This window comes from Physeter macrocephalus, chromosome 14 (assembly GCF_002837175.3).
Source record: "Physeter macrocephalus isolate SW-GA chromosome 14, ASM283717v5, whole genome shotgun sequence".
NCBI lineage: Eukaryota > Metazoa > Chordata > Mammalia > Artiodactyla > Physeteridae > Physeter > Physeter macrocephalus.
Window position 1 is genome coordinate 22315459 of NC_041227.1, and position 20734 is coordinate 22336192.

At 41.9% G+C, this 20734-nt stretch overlaps 1 protein-coding gene across 1 annotated transcript; it reads right to left on the reverse strand.

Annotated features, from left to right (window-relative positions):
* Positions 1–14813: 14813 nt before the first annotated feature.
* PROCR (protein C receptor) lies at positions 14814–19173 on the reverse strand. The gene is made up of 5 exons (XM_007123741.3): positions 19104–19173; positions 18833–18983; positions 16405–16656; positions 15762–16040; positions 14814–15507 (listed from the first exon to the last, which is right to left on the reverse strand). The coding sequence occupies exons 2-5, from the start codon at positions 18909–18911 to the stop codon at positions 15389–15391; spliced, it is 729 nt and encodes a 242-aa protein (XP_007123803.1). The 5' UTR covers positions 18912–18983; positions 19104–19173; the 3' UTR covers positions 14814–15388.
* Positions 19174–20734: the final 1561 nt, after the last annotated feature.

Here is a 20734-nt window from a genome sequence, read left to right on the forward strand (position 1 = left end):
AAATCCTTCTCTTCCTTCAAGGCCCAGGTGAATCTATGGCCTCTGTATAGCTTTCCCAGATCCTTTCCCTCAGTACATGGCTTATAATTACTTTGTACCCTTTTCATTCCTATTGTGTGAAAATAAACTATTTTGTATGCCTCTCCTCCTAGACTATGAGCTCCTTTCAGGGATCATGTTTTACCCATTTCTGCATCCTGAGAGCAGTTAACACGATGCTTTACATAAAATAGGCCCCAGCAGAATAAGTTACAGAAACCTACCCCTCAGACCTGGCAGGAGACATAAAATCAAAACATACATTTTTTTGCATTTTGTTTTTACTTATATTTATTTATTACTTTTAAAATTGAAGTATAGTTGATTTACAATGCTGTGTTAGTTTCTGGTATACAGCAAAGTGATTCAGTTATATATATATGTATATATGTATAATGGAAAAGAATATGAAAAAGAATATAAATATGTATGTTCTTTTTCATATTCTTTTCCATTATATGTTATTACAAGATATTGAATATAGTTCCCTGTGCTATATGCAAGGACGTTGCTGTTTATCTATTTTATATATAGTAGTTTGTATCTGCTAAACCCAAACTCCTAATTTATCCCTCTCTCCCCCTCCCCACCCCGCTTCTCCTTTGGTAACCATAAGTTTGTTTTCTATGTCTGTGAGTCTGTTTCTGTTTTGTAGATAAGTTCCTTTGTGTCATATTTTAGATTCCACATAAAAGTGATATCATGTGATATTTTTATTTCTCTGTCTGACTTATTCACTTAGTATGATAATCTCTAGGTCCATCCATGTTGCTGCAAATGGCATTATTTCATTCATTTTTTATGGCTGAGTAGTATTCGTGTAGATACCACATCTTCCTTTTTTTATATAAATTTATTTATTTTATTTTATTTATTTTATTTTTGGCTACGTTGGGTCTTCGTTGCTGCACGCAGGCTTTTCTCTGGTTACGACAAGTGGAGGCTACTCTTCCTTGTGTTGCGCGGGCTCTAGGTGCGTGGGCTTCAGTAGTTGTGGCTTGCGGGCTCTAGACCGCAGGCTCAGTAGTTGTGGTGCATGGGCTTAGTTGCTCCACGGCATGTGGGATCTTCCCGGACCAGGTCTTGGACCCGTGTCCCCTGCATTGGCAGGTGGATTCTTAACCACTGCACCATCAGCGAAGCCCAACCACATCTTCTTTATCCATTCATCTGTCAATGGACATTTAGGTTGCTTCCATGTCTTGGCTATTGTGAATAGTGCTGCTATGAATATTGGGGTGCATGTACCTTTTCGAGTTAGGTTTTCTCTGGATATATGCCCAGGAGTGGGATTGCTGGATCATATGGAATTCTATTTTTAGTTTTTTAAGGAACCTCCATACTGTTTTCCATAGTGGCTGCACCAATATATACTCCCACCAACATTGTAGGAGGGTTCCCTTTTCTCCACACCCTCTCCAGCCTTTATTATTTGTAGACTTTTTAATGATGGCCATTCTGCTGAGTGTGAGGTGATACCTCATTGTAGTTTTGATTTGCATTTCTCTGATAATTATTAGCGAAGTTGAGCATCTTTTCATGTGCCCACTGGCCATCTGTATGTCTTCTTTGGAGAAATGTTTATTTAGAGCTTCTGCCCATTTTTTGATTGGTTTGTTTGTTATTTTGTTGTTATTGAGTTGTGTGAGCTGTTTGTATATTTTGGAAACTAAGCCCTTGTCGGTCACAACTTTTGCAGATATTTTCTCCCAGTCTGTATGTTGTCTTTTCGTTTGTTTATGGTTTCCTTTGCTGTCTTTTCATTTGTTTATGGTTTCCTAAGCAAAAACTTATAAGTTTGATTAGGTCCCATTTGTTTATTTTTACTTTCAGTTGCCTTGGGAGACTGACCTAAGAAGACGTTGCTATGACTTAGGTCAGAGAATGTTTACCTATGTTCTCTTACAGAAGTTTTAAGGTATCCTGTCTTATATTTGTTTAAGCCATTTTGCGTTTATTTTTGTGTATGGTGTGAAGGATTATTCTAACTTCATTTATTTGCATGTGGCTGTCCAGCTTTCCCAACATTACTTACTGAAGAAACTGCCTTTTCTCCATTGTGTCTTCTTGCCTGCTTTGGCAAAGATTAATTGACCATAGATGAGTGGGTTTATTTTTGGGCTCTCTATTCTGTTCCATTGATCCATAAAAACATACATATTGAACTGAATTAAAAGGATGGGGAAGGGCTTCCCTGGTGGCGCAGTGGTTGAGAATCCGCCTGCCGATGCAGGGGACACGGGTTCGTGCCCCGGTCCAGGAAGATCCCACATGCCGCGGAGTGGCTGGGCCCGTGAGCCATGGCCGCTGAGCCTGCGCGTCCGGAGCCTGTGCTCCGGTCCGGAGCCTGTGCTCCACAACGGGAGAGGCCACAACAGTGAGAGGCCCGCGTAACGCAAAAAAAAAAAAAAAAAAAAAAAAAATGATGAGGAAGACAGTAAGCCAAGCTACCCAGAAGGAGGCTTTTAGAATACGCTAGGGAGTCATTGTTTAAATTTATTCCAGATTTGTTTACTTCTTGTGCAAACTCAAATTTGGCCTCCAGTAGTCTGGCTATTGGCAAGTAGGCATAAGCCAAACATTCTGCAGTTGTCTGGGAAGAAGAATGGAACTTCTAGAACTCTTACATTTGCCTAAAGGCCAGCTGTCTGGACTCAGGAACTTAGAATCCTAGTTATCAGAGCTGGAAAGTATCTTAGAAATTATAAGCTCCCTTTCAGAGGGGCACTGACTTAGCCAAGGTCACACAGCTATGAACAAATATTCACATGTGTAAGCATAGGCAATGAACCTTCCATGCATTCTCTACTCGGTGTAGAACCTTCTAGAAATGAGGATCATATTGTCTCCCTCGAAGGTCAGAGTTACTCATCCCATTGTTTTTCTGACGCTTTACCTCTCCTTCATAAGAACTTTAAGAAAATCCCTGCAAGTAATCCCATTACTTCTACAGCTTATGACTCCGACCACCTCTCACAGCATGGTGTAGCAGCATTAGCTCAGGGTCAAAAGTCAGAAGTCCCAAGTTCTAGTGCTAGTTCCTACACCAGATAACTGTGGAACCTTGGACAAGCCGCATAGTCTCTCCCAGATTCAATTTTACCATCAGGTCAAGAATATATGATGTAGGGCTTCCCTGGTGGTGCAGTGGTTAAAAATCCACCTGCCAATGAAGGGGACACGGGTTCAAGCCCTGGTCCGGGAAGATCCCACATGCTGCAGAGCTACTAAGCCCATGAACCACAACTACTGAGCCTGCGCTCTAGAGCCCGTGAGCCACAACTATTGAGCCTGTGAGCCACAACTACTGAAGCCCGCGGGCCTAGAGCCCGTGCTCCGCAGCAAGAGAAGCCCCGCAATGAGAAGCCTGCTCACCGCAACCAAGAGTAGCCTCCGCTCGTCACAACTAGAGAAAGCAACGAAGACCCAAAGCAGCCAAACAAAAAAAGAATATACGATATAACATTTTACAGTTCTGCCTCTTTATTTTCCCTGTGGACTCAGAGGAAGAGTGATCAGACTGTGGGTTGATAAAGCATAAAGAGAGGGAGGCTCAAGAGGGAGGGGCTATGGGGACATATGTATGCATATGGCTGATTCACTTTGGTGTACAGCAGAAATTAACACAGTATTGTGAAGCAATTACACTCCAATAAAGATCTATTATAAATAAATAAATATTGAAAAAAAAGAGAGAGAGAATTAACTTCCCTAACCTCACTCTAGAGGCTCTTTTTTTTTTTTTTCAAATAATCGTTAACACTTTTTTGCTGGCCTCTGATTTAAGCATCTATTGCTTTCTTTTTTCATATTCAAGTTTTTTTATTGGTACCGCTTGGTAACATCTTTGCAGGCATACCTTGGAGATATTGTGGGTTTGGTTCCAGACCACTGCAATAAAGTGAGTATCGCAATAAAGCCAGTTACGCGACATTTTTGGTTTCTGAGTGTATATAAAAGTTATACTTACACTATACTGTAGTCTCGAAAGTGTACAATAGCATTATGACTAAAAAAACAATGTACACACCTTAATTTTAAAAATACTTTCTTGTTAAAAAATGTTAACCATCCTCTGAGCCTTCAGCAAGCAGTAATCTTTTTGCTGGTGGAGGGTCTTGCCTTGATGCGATGGCTGCTGACTGATCAGGGTGGTGGTTGCTGAAGCTGGGGTGCTGTGGCGATGTCTTAAAATAAGACAACAGTGAAGTCTGCCACATTGATTGACTCTTCCTTTCACGAATGATTTCTCTGTAGCAGGCAATGCTGTTTGATAGCATTTTACCCACAGTAGAACTTCTTTCCAAATCTGAGGCAGTCCTCTCAAAGGCTGCCTCTGCTTTATCAACTAAGTTGATGTAATACTCTAAATCGTTAGTTGTCACTTCAACTATCTTCAAAGCATCTTCACCAGGAGTAGACTTCATCTCAAGAAACTACTTTATTTGCTCGTCTATAAGAAGCAACTCCTCGTCTGTTCAAGTTTTATCATGAGATTGCGGCAATTCAGTCCCATCTTCAGCCTCCACTTCTAATTCAGGTTGTTTTGCTATTTCCACACCATATGCAGTTACTTTCTCTGCTGAAGTCTTGAACCCTTCAAAGTCACCCATGAGGGTTGGAATCAACTTCTTCCAAATTCCTGTTAATGTTGCTTAACCCCTTTAATATTCGTAATGGCATCTAGAATGGTAAATCCTTTCCAGAAGGTTTTTAACTGACTTTGCCCAGATCCATCAGAGAAATCACTACTATGGCAGCTATAGGCTTACGGAAAATATCTCTTTTTAAAAAAAATAAATTTATTTATTTATTTTTGGCTGAGTTGGGTCTTTGTTGCTGCGCGCAGGCTAGTTGTGGTGCATGGGCTTAGTTGCTCCGCGGCATGTGGGATCTTCCCGTACCAGGACTCGAACCCGTGTCTCCTGCATTGGCAGGCGGATTCTTAACCACGGTGCCACCAGGGAAGCCCTGGAAAATATTTCTTAAATGAAGAAAGTTGAGGGCTTGCTTGGTGGTGTAGTGATTAAGAATCCATCTGCCAATGCAGGGGACATGGGTTTGAGTCCTGGTCCGGGAAGATCCCACATGCCATGAAGCAACTAAGCCCATGTGCCACAACTACTGATCCTGCTCTCTAGAGCCCACGAGCCACAACTACTGAAGCCCGTGTGCCACAACTACTGAAGCCCGTGGGCCTAGAGCCCGTGCTCCGCAACAAGAGAAGCCACCACAATGAGAAGACTGTGCACCGCAACAAAGAGTAGCCCCCGCTTGCAGCAACTAGAGAAAACCCGCGAGTAGCAGTGAAGACCCAATGCAGCCAAAAATAAATAATAAATAAAATAAATACATAAAATTCTAAAAAAAAATAAAGTTGAAAGTTGAAATGACTCCTTGATCCATGGGCTACAGAATGGCTGTTGCGTCAGCAGGCATGAAAATAACATTAATCTCAATTAAAAAAAGAAAGAAAGAAAGTGTCAACAGGCAGAGTATATTAAAATAAATGACATGAATCTCACTGTTCATCTCCATCAGAGCTCTTGGGTGACCAGGTGCATTAATGAGCAGTAATATTTTGAAAGGAATCTTTTTTTTTCCTGAGCAATAGGTCTTAACAGTGGGCTTGAAATATTCAGTAAACCCTGTTGTAAACAGATGTGCTGTCATCCAGGCTTTGTTGTTCCATTATAGAGCACAGGCAGAGTAGGTTTAGCATAATTCATAAGGGCCCCTGGATTTTCAGGATGGTAAATGACCATGGCTTCAATTTAAAATTACCAGGTGCATTAGGCCCTAATGAGAGTCAGCCTGTCTTTTGAAGCTTTAAAGCCAAGCATTGACTTCTCCTCTCTAGCTATGAGAGCCCTAGACAGCATCTTCCAATATAAGGTTGTATCATCTACATGGAAAATCTGTTGTTTAGTGTAGCCAACTTCATTAATTGTCTTAGCTACATCTTCTGGATAACTTGCTGCAGCTTCTACATCAGCACTGGTAGCTTTACTTGCACTTTTATGTTGCAGAGATGGCTTCTCTCCTCAACCTCATGAACTAACATTTGCTAGCTTCAAACTTTTCTTCTGTAGTTCCTCACCTCTCTCAGCCTTCATAGAATTGAAGAGAGTTAGGGCTTTACTCTGGATGAGGCTTTGGCTCAAGGGAACGTTGTGGCTGGTTTGATCATCTCCCCAGAACAAACTTTCTCCATATCAGCAATAAGGCTGTTTCACTTCCTTATCATTCATGTGCTACTGGAGTAGTGCCTTTAATTTCGTTCAAGAACTTTTCCTTTGTATTCACAGCTTAGCTAACTGTTTGGTACAAGAGGTCTAGCTCTCAGCCTATTTTGGCTTTCAATATGCTTTCCTCACTAAGCTTAATAATTTCTAGTTTTTGATTTAAAGTGAGAGACATGCAACTTTTCTTTTCACTTGAACACTTAGAAGCCATTGTAGGATTATTATTGGCCTAATTTCAATGTTGTTGTGTCTCAGGGAATAGGGAGGCCCAAGGAGATGGTGTGAGACAGGGGAACAGTCAGTTGGTGGAGCAGTCAGAACACACACAACATTTAATAAGTTCGCCATCTTATATGAACACAGTTCATGGAGCCCCCAAACAATTACAATAGTAACATCAAAGATCACTGATCACAGATCACCATAATAGATGTAATAATAATGAAAAAGTTGAAATACTGTGAGAAGTACCAAAATGAGACACAGAGACAGGAGGTAAGCAAATGCCGTTGGAAAAATGGCTCTGATAGACTTGCTCAATGCAGGGTTGCCACAAACCTTCAGTTTGTAAAAACTGCAATATCTGTGAGGTGCAATAAAGCAAAACACAATAAAACAAGGTACAGCTGTATTGAGATATAATTCACATACCATAAAATTCATCCATTTAAAGTATGCAGTTCAATGTTTTAACTATATTGTGCATCCATCATCACAGTCTAAGTTTAGAATATTTTCATCACCCCCAAAATAACCCTGTGTCCTTTAGCAGTCACTTTCTGTCACCACCTCCTCCTCCCAGCACTAGGCACCACTAATCTACTTTCTATATCTATGGATTTCCTATTCTGGACATTTCATGTAAATGAAATCATACAAGATGTGGTTCTTTGTAACTGGCTTCTTTCATTTATTGTAATGTTTTAAAGGCTCATTCATGTTGTAGCATGGGGCTTCCCTGGTGGCGCAGTGGTTGAGAATCCGCCTGCTGATGCAGGGGACACGGCAACGGGAGAGGCCACAACAGTGAGAGGCCCACGTACCACACACAAAAAAAATAAATAAAAAATAAAAAAAAATGTAAACTCATGTTGTAGCATGTATCAATACTTCATTTTTATGCTTGCAGAGTATTCTATTGTAGAAATATACCACAATTTGTTTATCCATTCATCAATTGATAGGTATTTGGATTGTTTCCACCCTTTGGCTGTTATGAATAGCGCTGCTATGAACATTCTTGTACAAGTATCTGTGTAGATGTGTTTTCAGTTCTCTTGAGTACATACCAGGAATGGAATTGCTGAGTCAATTGGTAAATCTGTGTTTAACTTTTTGGGAACTGTCAAATGTTTTCCGAAGTGGCTGTACAATTTTACATTAACACCAGCAATATCTTAGGGTTCCACTTTCTCCACGACCTCACCAACACTTGTTTATTGTCTGTCGGTTTTAATTTTAGCCATTTTTGATGGTGTGAAGTGGTATCTCATTATAGTCTTGATTTACATTTCCTTAATGACTAATGGTGTTGAGCCTCTTTTCATGTGCTTTTGACTACTGGTATATATTCTTTAATAAATGCCTATTCAAATCCTTTGCCTATTTTAAAATTGGGTTATCTGTCTTTTTATTTTTGTGTTGTAAGAGCTTTTTATATATTCTCAATACTAGATCCTTATGAGATATATGATTTACAAATATGTTCTTCTATTCTGTGGGATATGTTTTCACTTTGATAGTGTCCTGTGAAGCACCAAAGTATCTTATTTTGAAGAATTGCAATTTATCTATTTTTTTTCTTTTGTTGCCTGTACTTTTTTTTATCATATCTAAGAAACCATTGCCTAATCTAAGGGCAGTATTTACACTTATGTTTTCTTCTAAGAGTTTTATGACTTTAGATCTTATATTTAGTACTTTGATCCATTTTGAGTTAATTTGTGTTTAGGGCGTGAGGTTGGGATCCCAACTTCATTCTTTTGCATGCTGATATACAGTTGTCCCAGCATCATTTGTTGAAAAAATTATTCCTTCTCCATTGAATTATTTTAGCAAATTATAGGAAATCAATTGACCACAACATAAGGGTTTATTTCTGGAGTCTCAGTCTTTTTCCACTGATCTATATATCTCTTGTTATGCCAGTAAAACACTGTGTTGATGATTGTAGCTTTGTAGTTAGTCTTTAAGTCAAGAAGTGTGAGTCCTCAACTTTTTTTTCAAGATATTTTTGGGAGCTATTTTGGGTCCCTTGCACTTCCATATGAATTTTAATAGGGACTGCATTGAATCTGTAGATTAGTTTGGGTAATATTGCTGCCTTAACATATTAAGTATCTGACCAAGGAATGCAGGATTTGTTAATTTATTTAGGCCTTCTTTAATTTCTTTCAATAAGGATTTGTAGTTTTCAGTGTGTAGGTCTTATGCTCCTTTTGTTAAATTTATTCTTAAGTATTTTATTCTTTTTCATGCTGTTATAAATAGATTTCTTAATTTCATTATTGGATTGTTTATTGCTAGTGCATAGAAATACAAATGTTTTTTATCAATATTTTATTTTATTTTTAAAAATATTATTTTATATTGGGGTATATTTGATTTACAATGTTGTGTTAGTTTTGGGTGTACAGAAAATGATTTAGTTATACATATATCTATTCTTTTTCAGATTCTTTTCCCTACGATTGGTTTTTATATATTAATCTTGTATCCTGCAACATTGCTAAACTTGTTTATTAGCTCTAATTGTTTTTTTTAGTACATTCTTTAGGATTTTCCATATATAAAATCATGTCATTTCTGAATAGATATACTTTTACTTCTTCCTTTCTAATACAGGTGCCTTTTATCTTGCCTGATTTTACTCTTGCCTGATTGCTCAGGCTAGAACCTCAAGTACAATGTTGAAAAAAAAGTAGGGAGAGCAGAAATTCTTGTCTTGTTTCTGATTTTAGGGAAAAGGTTAAGTATGGTGTTAGCTGTGGGTTTTTCTGTAGATAACATTTATCAGGTTGAATAAGTTCCCTTCTGTTTCTAGTTTGTTGAATGTTTTTATCATACAAGGTATTGGATTATAACAAATGCTTTTTCTGCATCTACTGAGATGATCATGTTGATTTTGTCCTTTATTTTATATGGTGTATTACACTGACTGATTTTCATATATTGAGCCAATTTTTCATCCCTGCGATAAATCTCCCTTGTTCACGGTATATCATCCTTTTTATATGTTGTTGGATTCAATTTGTTAGAATTTGTTGAGGATTTTCGTGTCTATAAGATATTTGTAGTTGTCTTATAATCTATCTATATGGTTTTGGTCTCAAAGTAATACTGGCCTCATAGAATGACCTGGAGAGTGTTCCCTTTTCTGTTTTTTGGAAGGGTTTATCAAGGATTAATGTTAATTCTTCTTTAAATGTGGTGGAATTCACCAGTGAATTAATTTGGGCCTGGGCTTTTCTTTGTGGGAAGTTTAAAATTACTAATTCAACATCTTTACTTGTTATAAGTCTATTTAGATTTTCTATTTCTTCTTAGTCTGTGTTAATTGTTTGTGTTTTTCTAGGAATTTGTCAGTTTCATCAACGTTGTCTGATTTGTTGGCATACAGTTGTTTGTAGTATTCCTTATAATCATTTTTATTTCTGTAAATATATTTGTAATTTGATCTTCTCTCTTTTTTTCTTGATAAGTCTAGCTAAAGTTTTGTCAAATTTGTTTATCTTTTCAAAAATCAACTTTTCATTTTGTTGATTTTCTTTATTGTTTTTTTAGTCTCTATTTCACTTATTTGCTCTAATTCTTATTACTTCCATTCTCCTGCTTGATTTAGATTTAGGTTGCTCCTCTTTTTCTATCTTCTTTAGGTGGAAGTTTAGGTTATTGATTTGAGATATTTCTTCTTTTTTAATCTAGGCACTTAAACCTATACATTTCCCCCATCTCTAATTAATCTAGCTACATCTCATAGGTTTTCATATGTTGAATTTTTGTTTTCACTCACCTCATACTATTTTCTAGTTTACCTCATAATTTTTTTGACCCATTTTAAAATTTAGGAATGTGTTGTTTTTATTTTTTATTTTTATTTATTTATTTTTTCTTGCGATACGCGGGCCTCTCACTGTTGTGGCCTCTCTCCCGTTGCGGAGCACAGGCTCCGGACGCACAGGTTCAGCAGCCGTTGCTTACAGGCCTAGCTGCTCTGTGGCATGTGGGATCTTCCCGGACCAGGGCACGAACCCGTGTCCCCTGCATCGGCAGGCGGACTCTCAACAACTGCGCCACCAGGGAAGCCCGGAATGTGTTGTTTACACACAAATTTGTGAATTTTCCAAATTTCCTTTTATTGTTGATTTCTAATTTAATTCCACTGTGCTCAGAGAACATACCTTTAATGACTTTCTTTTTAAAATATTGAGACTTGTTTCATGGCCTAACACATGATCTGTCCTTGAAAATTGTCCATTTGTGCTTAAGAAGAATGTATATCCTGCTGTTGTTAGATGGAGTATCCTATAGATACATCTAGTTGGTTTAGAGTGTTGTTCAAGTCTTCTGTGTCATTGATTTTCTGCTATTATTAAAAATGGAGTATTGAACTGTGCAACTATTATTGTTGAATAGGAGTTTGCCAGGGAGAGAAAAGAATATGACATGAAATGGCATGACCAGAAAGGACAAGGTATGTTGGAGAAAACAAAGGTGGTTTGGAGGGGCTAGAAGGTAGGTTGAGAGAGAGGAAGGGTACTATAGACTGAATGTTTGTGCTCACCTCCCCAGTTCATCTGTTGAAACCTAATCCCCAATGTGATGATATTTGGAGGTGGGGCCTTTGGGAGGTGATTAGGTTATGAGGGTAGAACACTCATGAATGGGATAAGTACCCTTAAAAAAGAGACCCCGGAGAGCTCCCTTCCCCCTTCCACCTTACAAGGACACTGAGAATATGGCCACCTGTGAACCAAGAAGTGGGCCCTCATCAGACACCGAATATGCCAGCATCTCGATTTTGGACTTCCTAGCTTCCGGAACTGTGAGAAATAAATGCTTGTTGTTTAACCACCCAGTCTGAACAGACTAAGACAGAGGCGTTGAAGATGAAGTCAGAGAAAAGATAGGTTGGTGCTGGATTGTGGATGGTCTTGAACTCCATACTAAGGAGTTTAAATTTTATCCCATAGACAATGGAAGAACTAAAGAATTCTGAGCAGAAGACTAGCATGTTTTAGAAAAAACATTCTGATGGCAACTTTTTGAGGGGACTAAAAAAGAGTAAGCTCTGATTCTAATAGTCTAAGTTAGAGTTGGTGAAGTTCTGAAATACCGCGGTTCCAGCATTGATGAAATGGGGTGATGTAATATATCAGAGCCTGAGTACATCTGACTCACTCTTCAAGATTTCACTCTTTTCCAGGCTGACTTTTTCCCACATTCTCCTTTTCCTTTTGCTCCCTAACTTGGGAGAAGGCCTAGTCTAGACTTTTTTTAAAAAATATTTTATTTATTTATTTGGTTGCGCCGGGTTTAGTTGCAGCAGGCGGGCTCTTTAGTTGTAGCTTGTGGGCTCCTTAGTTGCGGCTTGCTGGCTCCTTAGTTGTGGCATGCAAACTCTTAATTGTGTCATGCGCGTGGGATCTAGTTCTCAGACCAGGGATTGAACCTGAGTCCCCTGCATTGGGAGCACGGAGTCTTAACCACTGTGCCACCAGGGAAGTCCCAGGCCTAGTCTAGTCTTGATCTGAACAGTGTTGAGGGAAGGTCCTTAAGCTTGGGGTCGATGGGTCTCAGTCTGTCTGAAGCCCCTTTTTTACAATGTAGCTGAGAACTTCCCTGGTGGTCCAGTGGTTAAGACTCCACACTTCCACTGCAGGGGGCGTGGTTCCATTCCTGGTCAGGGAAATAAGATCCCACATGCAGCAGGGCGCAGAGAAAAGAAAAACGCAATGCAGCTGAAAGGGGAAAGAAGACTTCAGCAGTTTTCTATCCAACCAGCTTTGATAATTCCCCAGGTTTTTACCACCTAAAAGACACACTCTTTCACCAGGCTTTAGAGGTCCAGTACAATGAAACCCCAGCCTGCTTTCCTGTCTCATTTTCCACCATTCTTCTATTCTCCAGTCCCACTGGGCTGGTTATCCTTCCCAAAATTTACTCTGCTTTTTTCTAACTCTATACCATTATTTAAGCTATTCTGTCTATGTTTCCTATCTGTGCATGGTCATATCTTACCCATCCACAAATCCCACCCCTTCCCCCTCAGATTCCTCTGATTCCCTTAGTTTTAGAAAGACTAGAAAAAGCATAAATTCTAGAACAAGAAGGCATGGGTTTGAATTCGAAGAAATCAAAGATACTTAAAGTTTCCCTCCTCACCACCTCCTTATAACTATGGCAAAGGCAACATGATCTAGGCCTGGCCATTTGAATGCTTCCATCAGGACCCTGAATGTTGAACAAATAGTGTAAGACACAAGGGACAGGGTAGTATTCATTTAAGATGGCACCATGCAGTGGTGATGAAGGTAGTGGTTTCAGCTGTGGTATCCTTAACTAGACCATTCCTGTGCTTCAGCTGTGGTATCCTTAACTAGACCATTCCTGTGCTGTGACTTTGTCATCCCTGGTTCTATTTTCTGAGCTTGATTAGCTGGCCTTCCCCCAAACTCTGAGGATTACTTGATAGCCTTCTGATATATTTATTTCCCCCTTAAGTTGGCAGAGTTGATTTCTATTGCTTGCAACTAAGAATCTTGGCATACCTTTGAGGTAAGGTTTTGGGGAGAAGGGGAAAGCAGGGGTCTTTCACTTTTCTCTTTGTAAACCTCTGTGTTGCTACTGTTGTTGTATTACTTCTGTCATTTAAAAATATGCTTTTAAAATTGGTAAATCTAAAGCACAGTTGGGTGAAGAGAAGTGGTAGGGAAAAAAATCTGAAAAGTAAGATGGTGCCAGATTTTACAAAGCCTTGACAGTCATTTTGCAGATTCTGAATTTAGCTCAATAAATATGGGAAATTTGAAAAACAGAACAATGACATGATCAGAACTATATATTTTTATTGCCACTATATATTTTTATTGCCATTGCAATAAAAATTGGAGACACAGAGAGAGATTGTCAATCACAGGTTGGGCCTTCTGGAAGCAGATGCCAAGACAGGGTTTGAGGTGCAAGATATTATTAACTAGGGGGAGGAAGCAGGATTGAATAGAGGAAGAAATCAGACTGCAGTGTAGATCCAACAAAGACCCAGCCAACCTGGTGAGGAGCTCTGGAATGAACACAGCTCATCAGAAATACAGTGGGTCAGAATGGCTGAACCTTTATACCCCCTGCTTTGTTCAGGCACTGGATGAAGACAGCCCCAGGATGAGCATGACCTTGTGCAGGACTGTTCTCTGTGGGTGAGGCAGACCCTGAAGGAACTGAAGCAGCTAGAGGCTATCTGCTGACTATACTTCCTGCAGCTGAACAGCACGTCTTTCCTTGAAGGCAGAACTGGGTGGTACACCTCTGTGCCTACCAGAGAGAAAGAGATGAATTATGACATCTTGAACAAAAGCAATAGAGTGGAAAGGAGGGAGAGGATTCTACAGATATTGTATTTTATAGGTTGGGATAAAAAGGGATTAAATAAAGGTTAACAGTGAGGTCTCTACATTGATATGATTTGATGGTAATTCTGTTTAACTGAGAGTAAACAGAAGAGGGAGACCAGGTTTGGGGAGACAGATATGGAATTTCATTTTGAACATTTTGGCTCTGAAATGTCTGCAAAATATTAAGGTACAGATGATTTTCAAGAAGCAAGGCAAATGGGGGGGAGGTCTGGAGGTCAGCAGCAAGGGCTATATTTATTGAGTATATATATATATTACCTTATATATTATCTCATTTAATACTCATAATGCCTCTATGAGATAGGTATTGTTTTTATTATATCCTTTTTGTATATTTTATTATACCTTTTGTTTATGAAGAAACTAAGACTTGAAGAAGTTAAATGCCTGGCTCATAGAGGTAAAACTCGAGCCTGTCTTACGACAAAACACATGCTCTCAAAGACACCATGACATTGTTTCCCCATGGAAACCACCACATAGAGACAGTATTTGAAGTCATGGAAGTTGGTAGGTCACCAGAAAGGGTACAGTTTAAAGGGTAACAAAAGGAGCCAAAAAAAGGAATTCTAAGGAAGTCAACATTTCAAAGGTGAATTGAGGAAGATGACATAGGCAAAGGGATTGACTGAGCAGCCAGAACAGTTTTTAAAGATGAGAGGTGTGCTATCTCAGAAGTTGGGGTAAAAAGAGAGTCCTAGTCCACAAAGTGAAATGTTGCAGATATCATGGAAGATGAAGGTTTCACAATTAGAGGTCATTGATAATCTTAGAGCAGTTTACAGAGAAGTCAGGTTGCAGTGTGTTGAAGAGAGAGTGGGTGGTGAGGAAGTAGAAGCAAAGGGTACAGGCTACTTTCCCCAAAGTTTTGCAAAGTAGAGGAAATAATAATGCTGTATACATGAGCAAGGAATTTTATTAACGTTATTATTAATTGATTAATTAATAATTCCTTGCTCCCATATTACTTCGATTGCACACTTCCATCATTTCTCTGGTTATTTCTACCTCTATTGTAAAATACCAGTGTCCCTTCCCAAGTCTAACATACCCGGGAACACTGAATGTTGGTTGTTCGGGTTGTGGATGACTTGTTTTATTTGGTTATGTGTTTTGAATGCCTCAGGTGATTCTGTCTTTGGAAGATGGGTGGGCCACAGACCACCTCCATTGCCCCAACTCCATCATCTGTTTTCCACAAACATAGATAAGCATTCACTTCTCAGACCAGTTCAGCAAAGGTGCCAGTTCTTAGGTTCTTAGCAAACCAACTACCCTGTCTACCAAGGCTCCTCCCCTCCCCTCCCTCAAACTCTTGGTGGGCGGGTCTCAGAGAAGAAATGAGCTGCCACTCTAAATCTTCTGGAGTATAATGTCCCAGATGGAGAATCTGTACAGTTTTGCAGTGAGCTGAGATCTTCCTTTGCCAGGCCCCATCAGTCCAGCTCTTTTCCAGAGAGGGCTGGAGAGTAATTAACACCGCCGCCGTCCACCTGTGCACAAGAAGATGCCTACAGCCACTCCAGTGATGATGAAACAGCCCACCAGGATGCCCAGGACCAGCGAAGTGTAGGAGCGGCCTATTTGGCTTCCTGCAGAACATGCAGAGAGTTAGCTTGAAGAACATACCCCCAAGGAGTCCATGGTTTGAGTCAAACCCCAAGGGATTCCTTCCCCAAAGGACGGGGGGCGGGGAGGGTTTGTTCACCAATTTACGGAAGGTGTGTGTACTCTGTCCCAAACCGCCAGCCTTGGGCCTCCTGTTGCTCAAGGTATCCATCCTTCAGGTCCACACATTTGCCTGGAACCCACCCAACACACAGGACCCTCCGCGATCCCACCATACCTTTCGAGTTGTTCCTGGTGATGTGTTTCTGCACGTACTGCACACAGGTGTCCTGCAGAAATTCCCGCAGTTCGTACCTAGTACGATTGTACTTGTTGAGCTGCTCCAGGGCGTAGGTGACCACATTGGAAGGTGCCTGAGGCCCTGCCGTCCATGAGGCTGTCTTCGGTTGGAAACTCATAAAGGAGCTCCCATTCACAGCCACTTCGAAGAAGACATGGGCTTTCAAGCTCTCAGGAGGCAGCTCACATCCCAGGAAGCAGCGAATGGTCAGAGGAACTGTAGATGGGGTATTCAGGGTCAGGGGGCTATGTGGAAGGCATGTCCGCCAGGGGGAAGTGAGCTTTCAGGTTGCAGGGTGAATCAGGGACAGGGCCTCTTAACAAGGGCTACCCCGAGGTCATTCCAGCAGGAAGAGGGTACAGTACGTCAGCTAGGACACCCACTCTTCTCCAGCCTCAATCTCCCACCCAGCAATCAGCAAAGGCAAAAAGACTACTCCCGGCAAGGACACCCATCCCAGAACTTGGCCCCGCCCAGTTCTTCCACAGACCCGCCCCCCAGTTATGTCCCGCCCATAGGCCACGCCTCCCACTTCAAGGGCCCACCCTCTCCAGCCCCCTCCCCTGCGTGCGTCACTCACAGGCCACGCCCCGCTCGTGGTGCACCACCTGCACCAGGCCCAGGAACTCTTGCAGGTAGCGATTCAGGCTGTTCTTTGTGAGAGCCCAGCTCTCGGGCTCCTGCAAGGGCTGCAGCTGTTGGATCGAGACGTTGTTGCCCGGGCCTTCCAGAACGTGCGTCAGGACCCCCCCCAGCGTCGCGTTGCCCCGGTGCCGCACTTGAGAGGGGTTGCGGAAGTAGGAGACCTGGATCATGTGGAGGTACCGCGGGCCTGGGGGCAGGAGTCAGCGCGTCGGGCCCAGGCCGAGGTGGGAGGGGTCGGCGTGTAACCCGAGATAATAACCCCCCACCCAGAGGTCGGCCGCCCACCTTCTTGGCCCTTCCTAAACCATAAAGTGCCCTCCCACCCTTCCTTCCATTTGACGCTCTCAGGAACCCTGCCAGGAAGGCAGGACAGGGGTTATTATCTTTGTTTTTACAGATGAGGAAACTGAGGCTAGAGGTGCAGGAGCCACTTGCCCCAGGATAATCCAGACGGTCAGTGGAAAAGCCACTCTGGTCTGCTTTCTCTTTCTCCCCACCCCCCCATTTCCGGTTGGTTAACAAATCCTGACCTACAATGAAGTCCCAATTCCATCTCCTGTTCTCTATCTCCTCTGCCACTGCCCCACTTCAGGCCTCAGTGGTTCTCATCTGTCCTGGAGTAGTAACTTCCTTCCTCATCCCCCCTCCACTGATCTTTCAGTTTCACCCCTCTAATCTGCCCTCCACCTGGCCCAGAAATAAGATTATGTCCTTCTGCTTAAAAATCCTCCAGGGACACAGTCCCCTATCAACAACAACAATAGTAATAGCCATTAAGTGCTTATTATGACCTGGGCACTGTACTTTACATGCATCATTATCTTATTTGTGCCTTCCTTCCATTAACTTGATGTGGTAGCTACTATTATTAACCCCAGTCCATGTGGAAAACAGGTGAAAGTGGTATAGCAGAGTCAAGATTAGCATGCAGGCAGTCTGAGCCTGGCACTCTTAGCCACTCAACTATACTGTCTCCCCATAGGATATCTGTCTATAGAATCAAGTCCAAAGTCTTTAGCCTGACATTCAAGGCTGCCAGAGACTGGGCCCCACTTGCCTTTTTTGACCTCTTCCCTGTGCTTAGATAGTACCTCAAAGTACTTGGAGTCTGTCATGCTGCCTTTCAGATGACATGTGAATAGCATGCCAGGGTTGCTGTGCCTCCTGGCAAACTTCTGTTTATGCTTTAAGACCCAGCTCTGTTGCCCTCTCCTTGAAGAAGTTTTCCTAATGCTTCTCCTCTTTACCCTCCCAGACACAGTGAGTCAGTTTCATTGATCCCAGATTCTGCATAACTGTCTCCAAACACACAGGCTTCCATTCCTCTAGGCTATGGAATCATGTCTGGTTATCTCTGCCTCCTACACCCACTAAGGGCCTGGCATGGAGTTGGTGCCCAGAGAATGTCTGAGGGGGGAATGAGTCTGGTGTTGTAAATCTCCGTGGGGGCATGTGTCTCGTCCACGTTTGCATCTGAGAAGTTGTCCTCTGTGTCTGCAGATGTGAACGAGTATTTCTGTGTGGGTCACCCCCAGACAAGTTCTTAACTGCTTTGTGACCAGTCTCCTCCTTTGTAAAATAGAGATAATAATATCACCCACCATGTAAAGATTTTGTGGGAGTGAAATTAGTCAATACACGTATTAAGCATAGTGAGCACTGATTGAATACTGGTTATTATTTGCTCCCTCTCTGAGGGGTAGACTGAAGCTACAGAGGCTGTGGGAGAGGAGAGACGAGGCCCCTGTGCAATTACAGTGCAAGGCAGTAACTCCCCTTCCCTGCTTAAATGGAGCCACTGTGGCAGCCTGATCCCTCAAGTTCTCCCATCAACCTCAACTTGTCTCTTCGCTGGGTTTCACCTCACCAGCTGCCCCCAGTCTTCCTCCACCTTCTCTAGTCTCCTCTTCTGCCTCACAGATCTCAGCCCCAGTCTTTCCCCAAGTCTCCCGTCAGTTCTCCCAGTGTCTCTCATTCCTTCCATCTCTCGTCTCTTCCCATCTTCCCTAAACTCACCTCCGTCCACCATCACCCTCAGACCTCCCTCTCCAGACTTCGCCCCATCTTTCCTCTCTCCCCACGGCTAATTCTCTCACCCTTTCTACAAGCCCCTTTCCCATTTTTCCAGTCTTGTTTCCCCCAGCCTCCTGCATCTCCCCCTTCCCAGGGCTGAACTATGCTTCCTCACCTTGGCTTTGGGACACAAACCAGTCCCCAGGACCTGCCTGCCCCCTGGAGAGATCCAGCCAGCTGCAGACACAGACACTGTGGGATGAGCTCCCCTCTGGTCTTGCCTGAGTACCCAGACAGGCTGAGAGTCTCCAGAACCATCCCGGGGCACGTGATGTGCGCTCTCGACTCACCATGTGAGGCTTCCTGGCTACAGAGGGCCCAGCGGGGCAGGAGTAGTAGTGGCAGCAGGGGCAGCAGTGTTGTCAACATCCTGTAGCTGAGGTTCTCCACCCCACCTGGGCTCTTGGCTCTGGCAGGCTGGGGGCTCCGGCTGACTGCAGCCTAGGGGAAAAAGAAGTGAGGACCGTCTGGGAGGGGAGGAGACTGGACGGAGGAAGCTGGAAGGTGGCCAGGGCATGGGAAGAGAAAGAGGTCGGCAGGCTTATAAAGTGTTATTCTTACCCGCTCTCGTTTCCTACTAGGGGGCGGGGCTCTCTCTTTCCCTCCCTCTGCGCCACCCTGAATCACACTCTCCTGCCTGCAGAGACCTGCCTTTTCCCTTTTCCCTGGGCCACTTCTGAGGAACAGGGAACGGAAAAGGGGGAGAAGGGCCAGAGAGAAGTCCTGCCTTCGCTGAGTCAGGGGGTGGGGCATCAACTTAGAGCAGATTCTAGGATGTTGAGATCAGCATGTTCCTGGTGGGGAAACTGAGGCCCAGAGAGATGTAAGGAATTAAAAAAAAAAATAAAAGAATGACATAGAACAGTATAAAAGTTTTCAGTGCATCACCCTTAATAAGGGTAAACATTATTTCATGAAATATTTGTTCAATTGTATATGTGTGTATGTTGGTTCTGTGTGTGTATATTTCTATGGTGGATATCGGGTAGCAGTGTAAACTTTATTTCTTACTCTAGGAAGCAAGTAGAAAAATTTGAAAGTCACTCTCCCAAACTATGTTCATCTATACTGTGGGATACTATGCAGTTGTTAAAAAAACCCTTTCTGCCCAATGCCCACTCTGTTTTCATCATATTACTTAGCACTACCAGAAATGATTTTACTTATTCATTTACATGTTTATTGTCTGAATGTCCCATCAGAATGTAAGCTCCATGAGGTTAGAGGCTGTCCATCTTATTTGCTACTGTGCCTGGAACAGTGCACATCACAAATAATAGCATAATAAATAATAAATATCAGCTAATGGATGACTCAGTGAGATAGTGATTATATGCATAAATCGCCAAGAGTAAGTTACAGAATATTATGTACAGTTTAGAACCATTTATGTGTCAGCACACAACAACTAAACAACCTATTTCTTTATGGGAGTAAAGGAATCTGGAAAGATGTACATCAAATATAGCAGTAGTTCATCTCCAGGGAGGGGCCTGAGATTAAGTGTAGGGGTGTGTGTTTGTGTGTGTGTGTGTGTGTGTTTGGTGTATGCGTTAGGGGTGACGATCTTGTGAAAGGCTTTCTCACTATTTTGTGAAGGATTTTATCACTCTATCTGTATTGTTTGAAAATTTTGCCTCTAGAATGTGATCATATATCTCTTGTTGAATTAAAAATAGAAGTTTAAGTAACAGATTGTGGTAGAAGACACATTATGAACTGATGTGTTGACATGAGACACTGATAAATGAAAACAGGAACTGCAGAATGGTTTATATAGTAAATGATACATATAGTAAAATTCCATCTATTTTTAGTTTAAAACTTTTACTTCTGTCCAAATAATCCATATTTAATTCCATTCTTATATTTAAAAAAACCTTTATGTGTGTATCTATGTTTTTATATATGCATAGGGAAAATGCCTGGAAGGGTACCGTCAGTAGAGATTACCTCTGGGGAATGGGATTAGATAAAGGGCTGAGGGGAGACTTTAACTTTTTATTTTATATACTGTTTCTTGGAGGGAGAGTAGATGTCGTAGTAGAATTGGGGTAAACCCTAGGCACATACCAGACTCCCAGTCTCTGAGCTGAAAATATGCAAGTGTCCATACTCACCTCTCAGTTGTTATAAACCAGCATAGAAATAACAAAGTTTTTTCCAGCTCGTCAAAGTGGTCTAGTTAGAAG

Excerpts from the sequence above, each read along its gene's own strand:
- PROCR (XM_007123741.3), bottom strand. The coding sequence starts at position 18,911 with ATGTTGACAACACTGCTGCCCCTGCTGCCACTACTACTCCTGCCCCGC. Across the intron at positions 16,041-16,404 it reads CCACGAGCGGGGCGTGGCCT|TTCCTCTGACCATTCGCTGC; the intron begins GTGAGTGACGCA and ends CCCCATCTACAG. Across the intron at positions 15,508-15,761 it reads CACCAGGAACAACTCGAAAG|GAAGCCAAATAGGCCGCTCC; the intron begins GTATGGTGGGAT and ends CATGTTCTGCAG.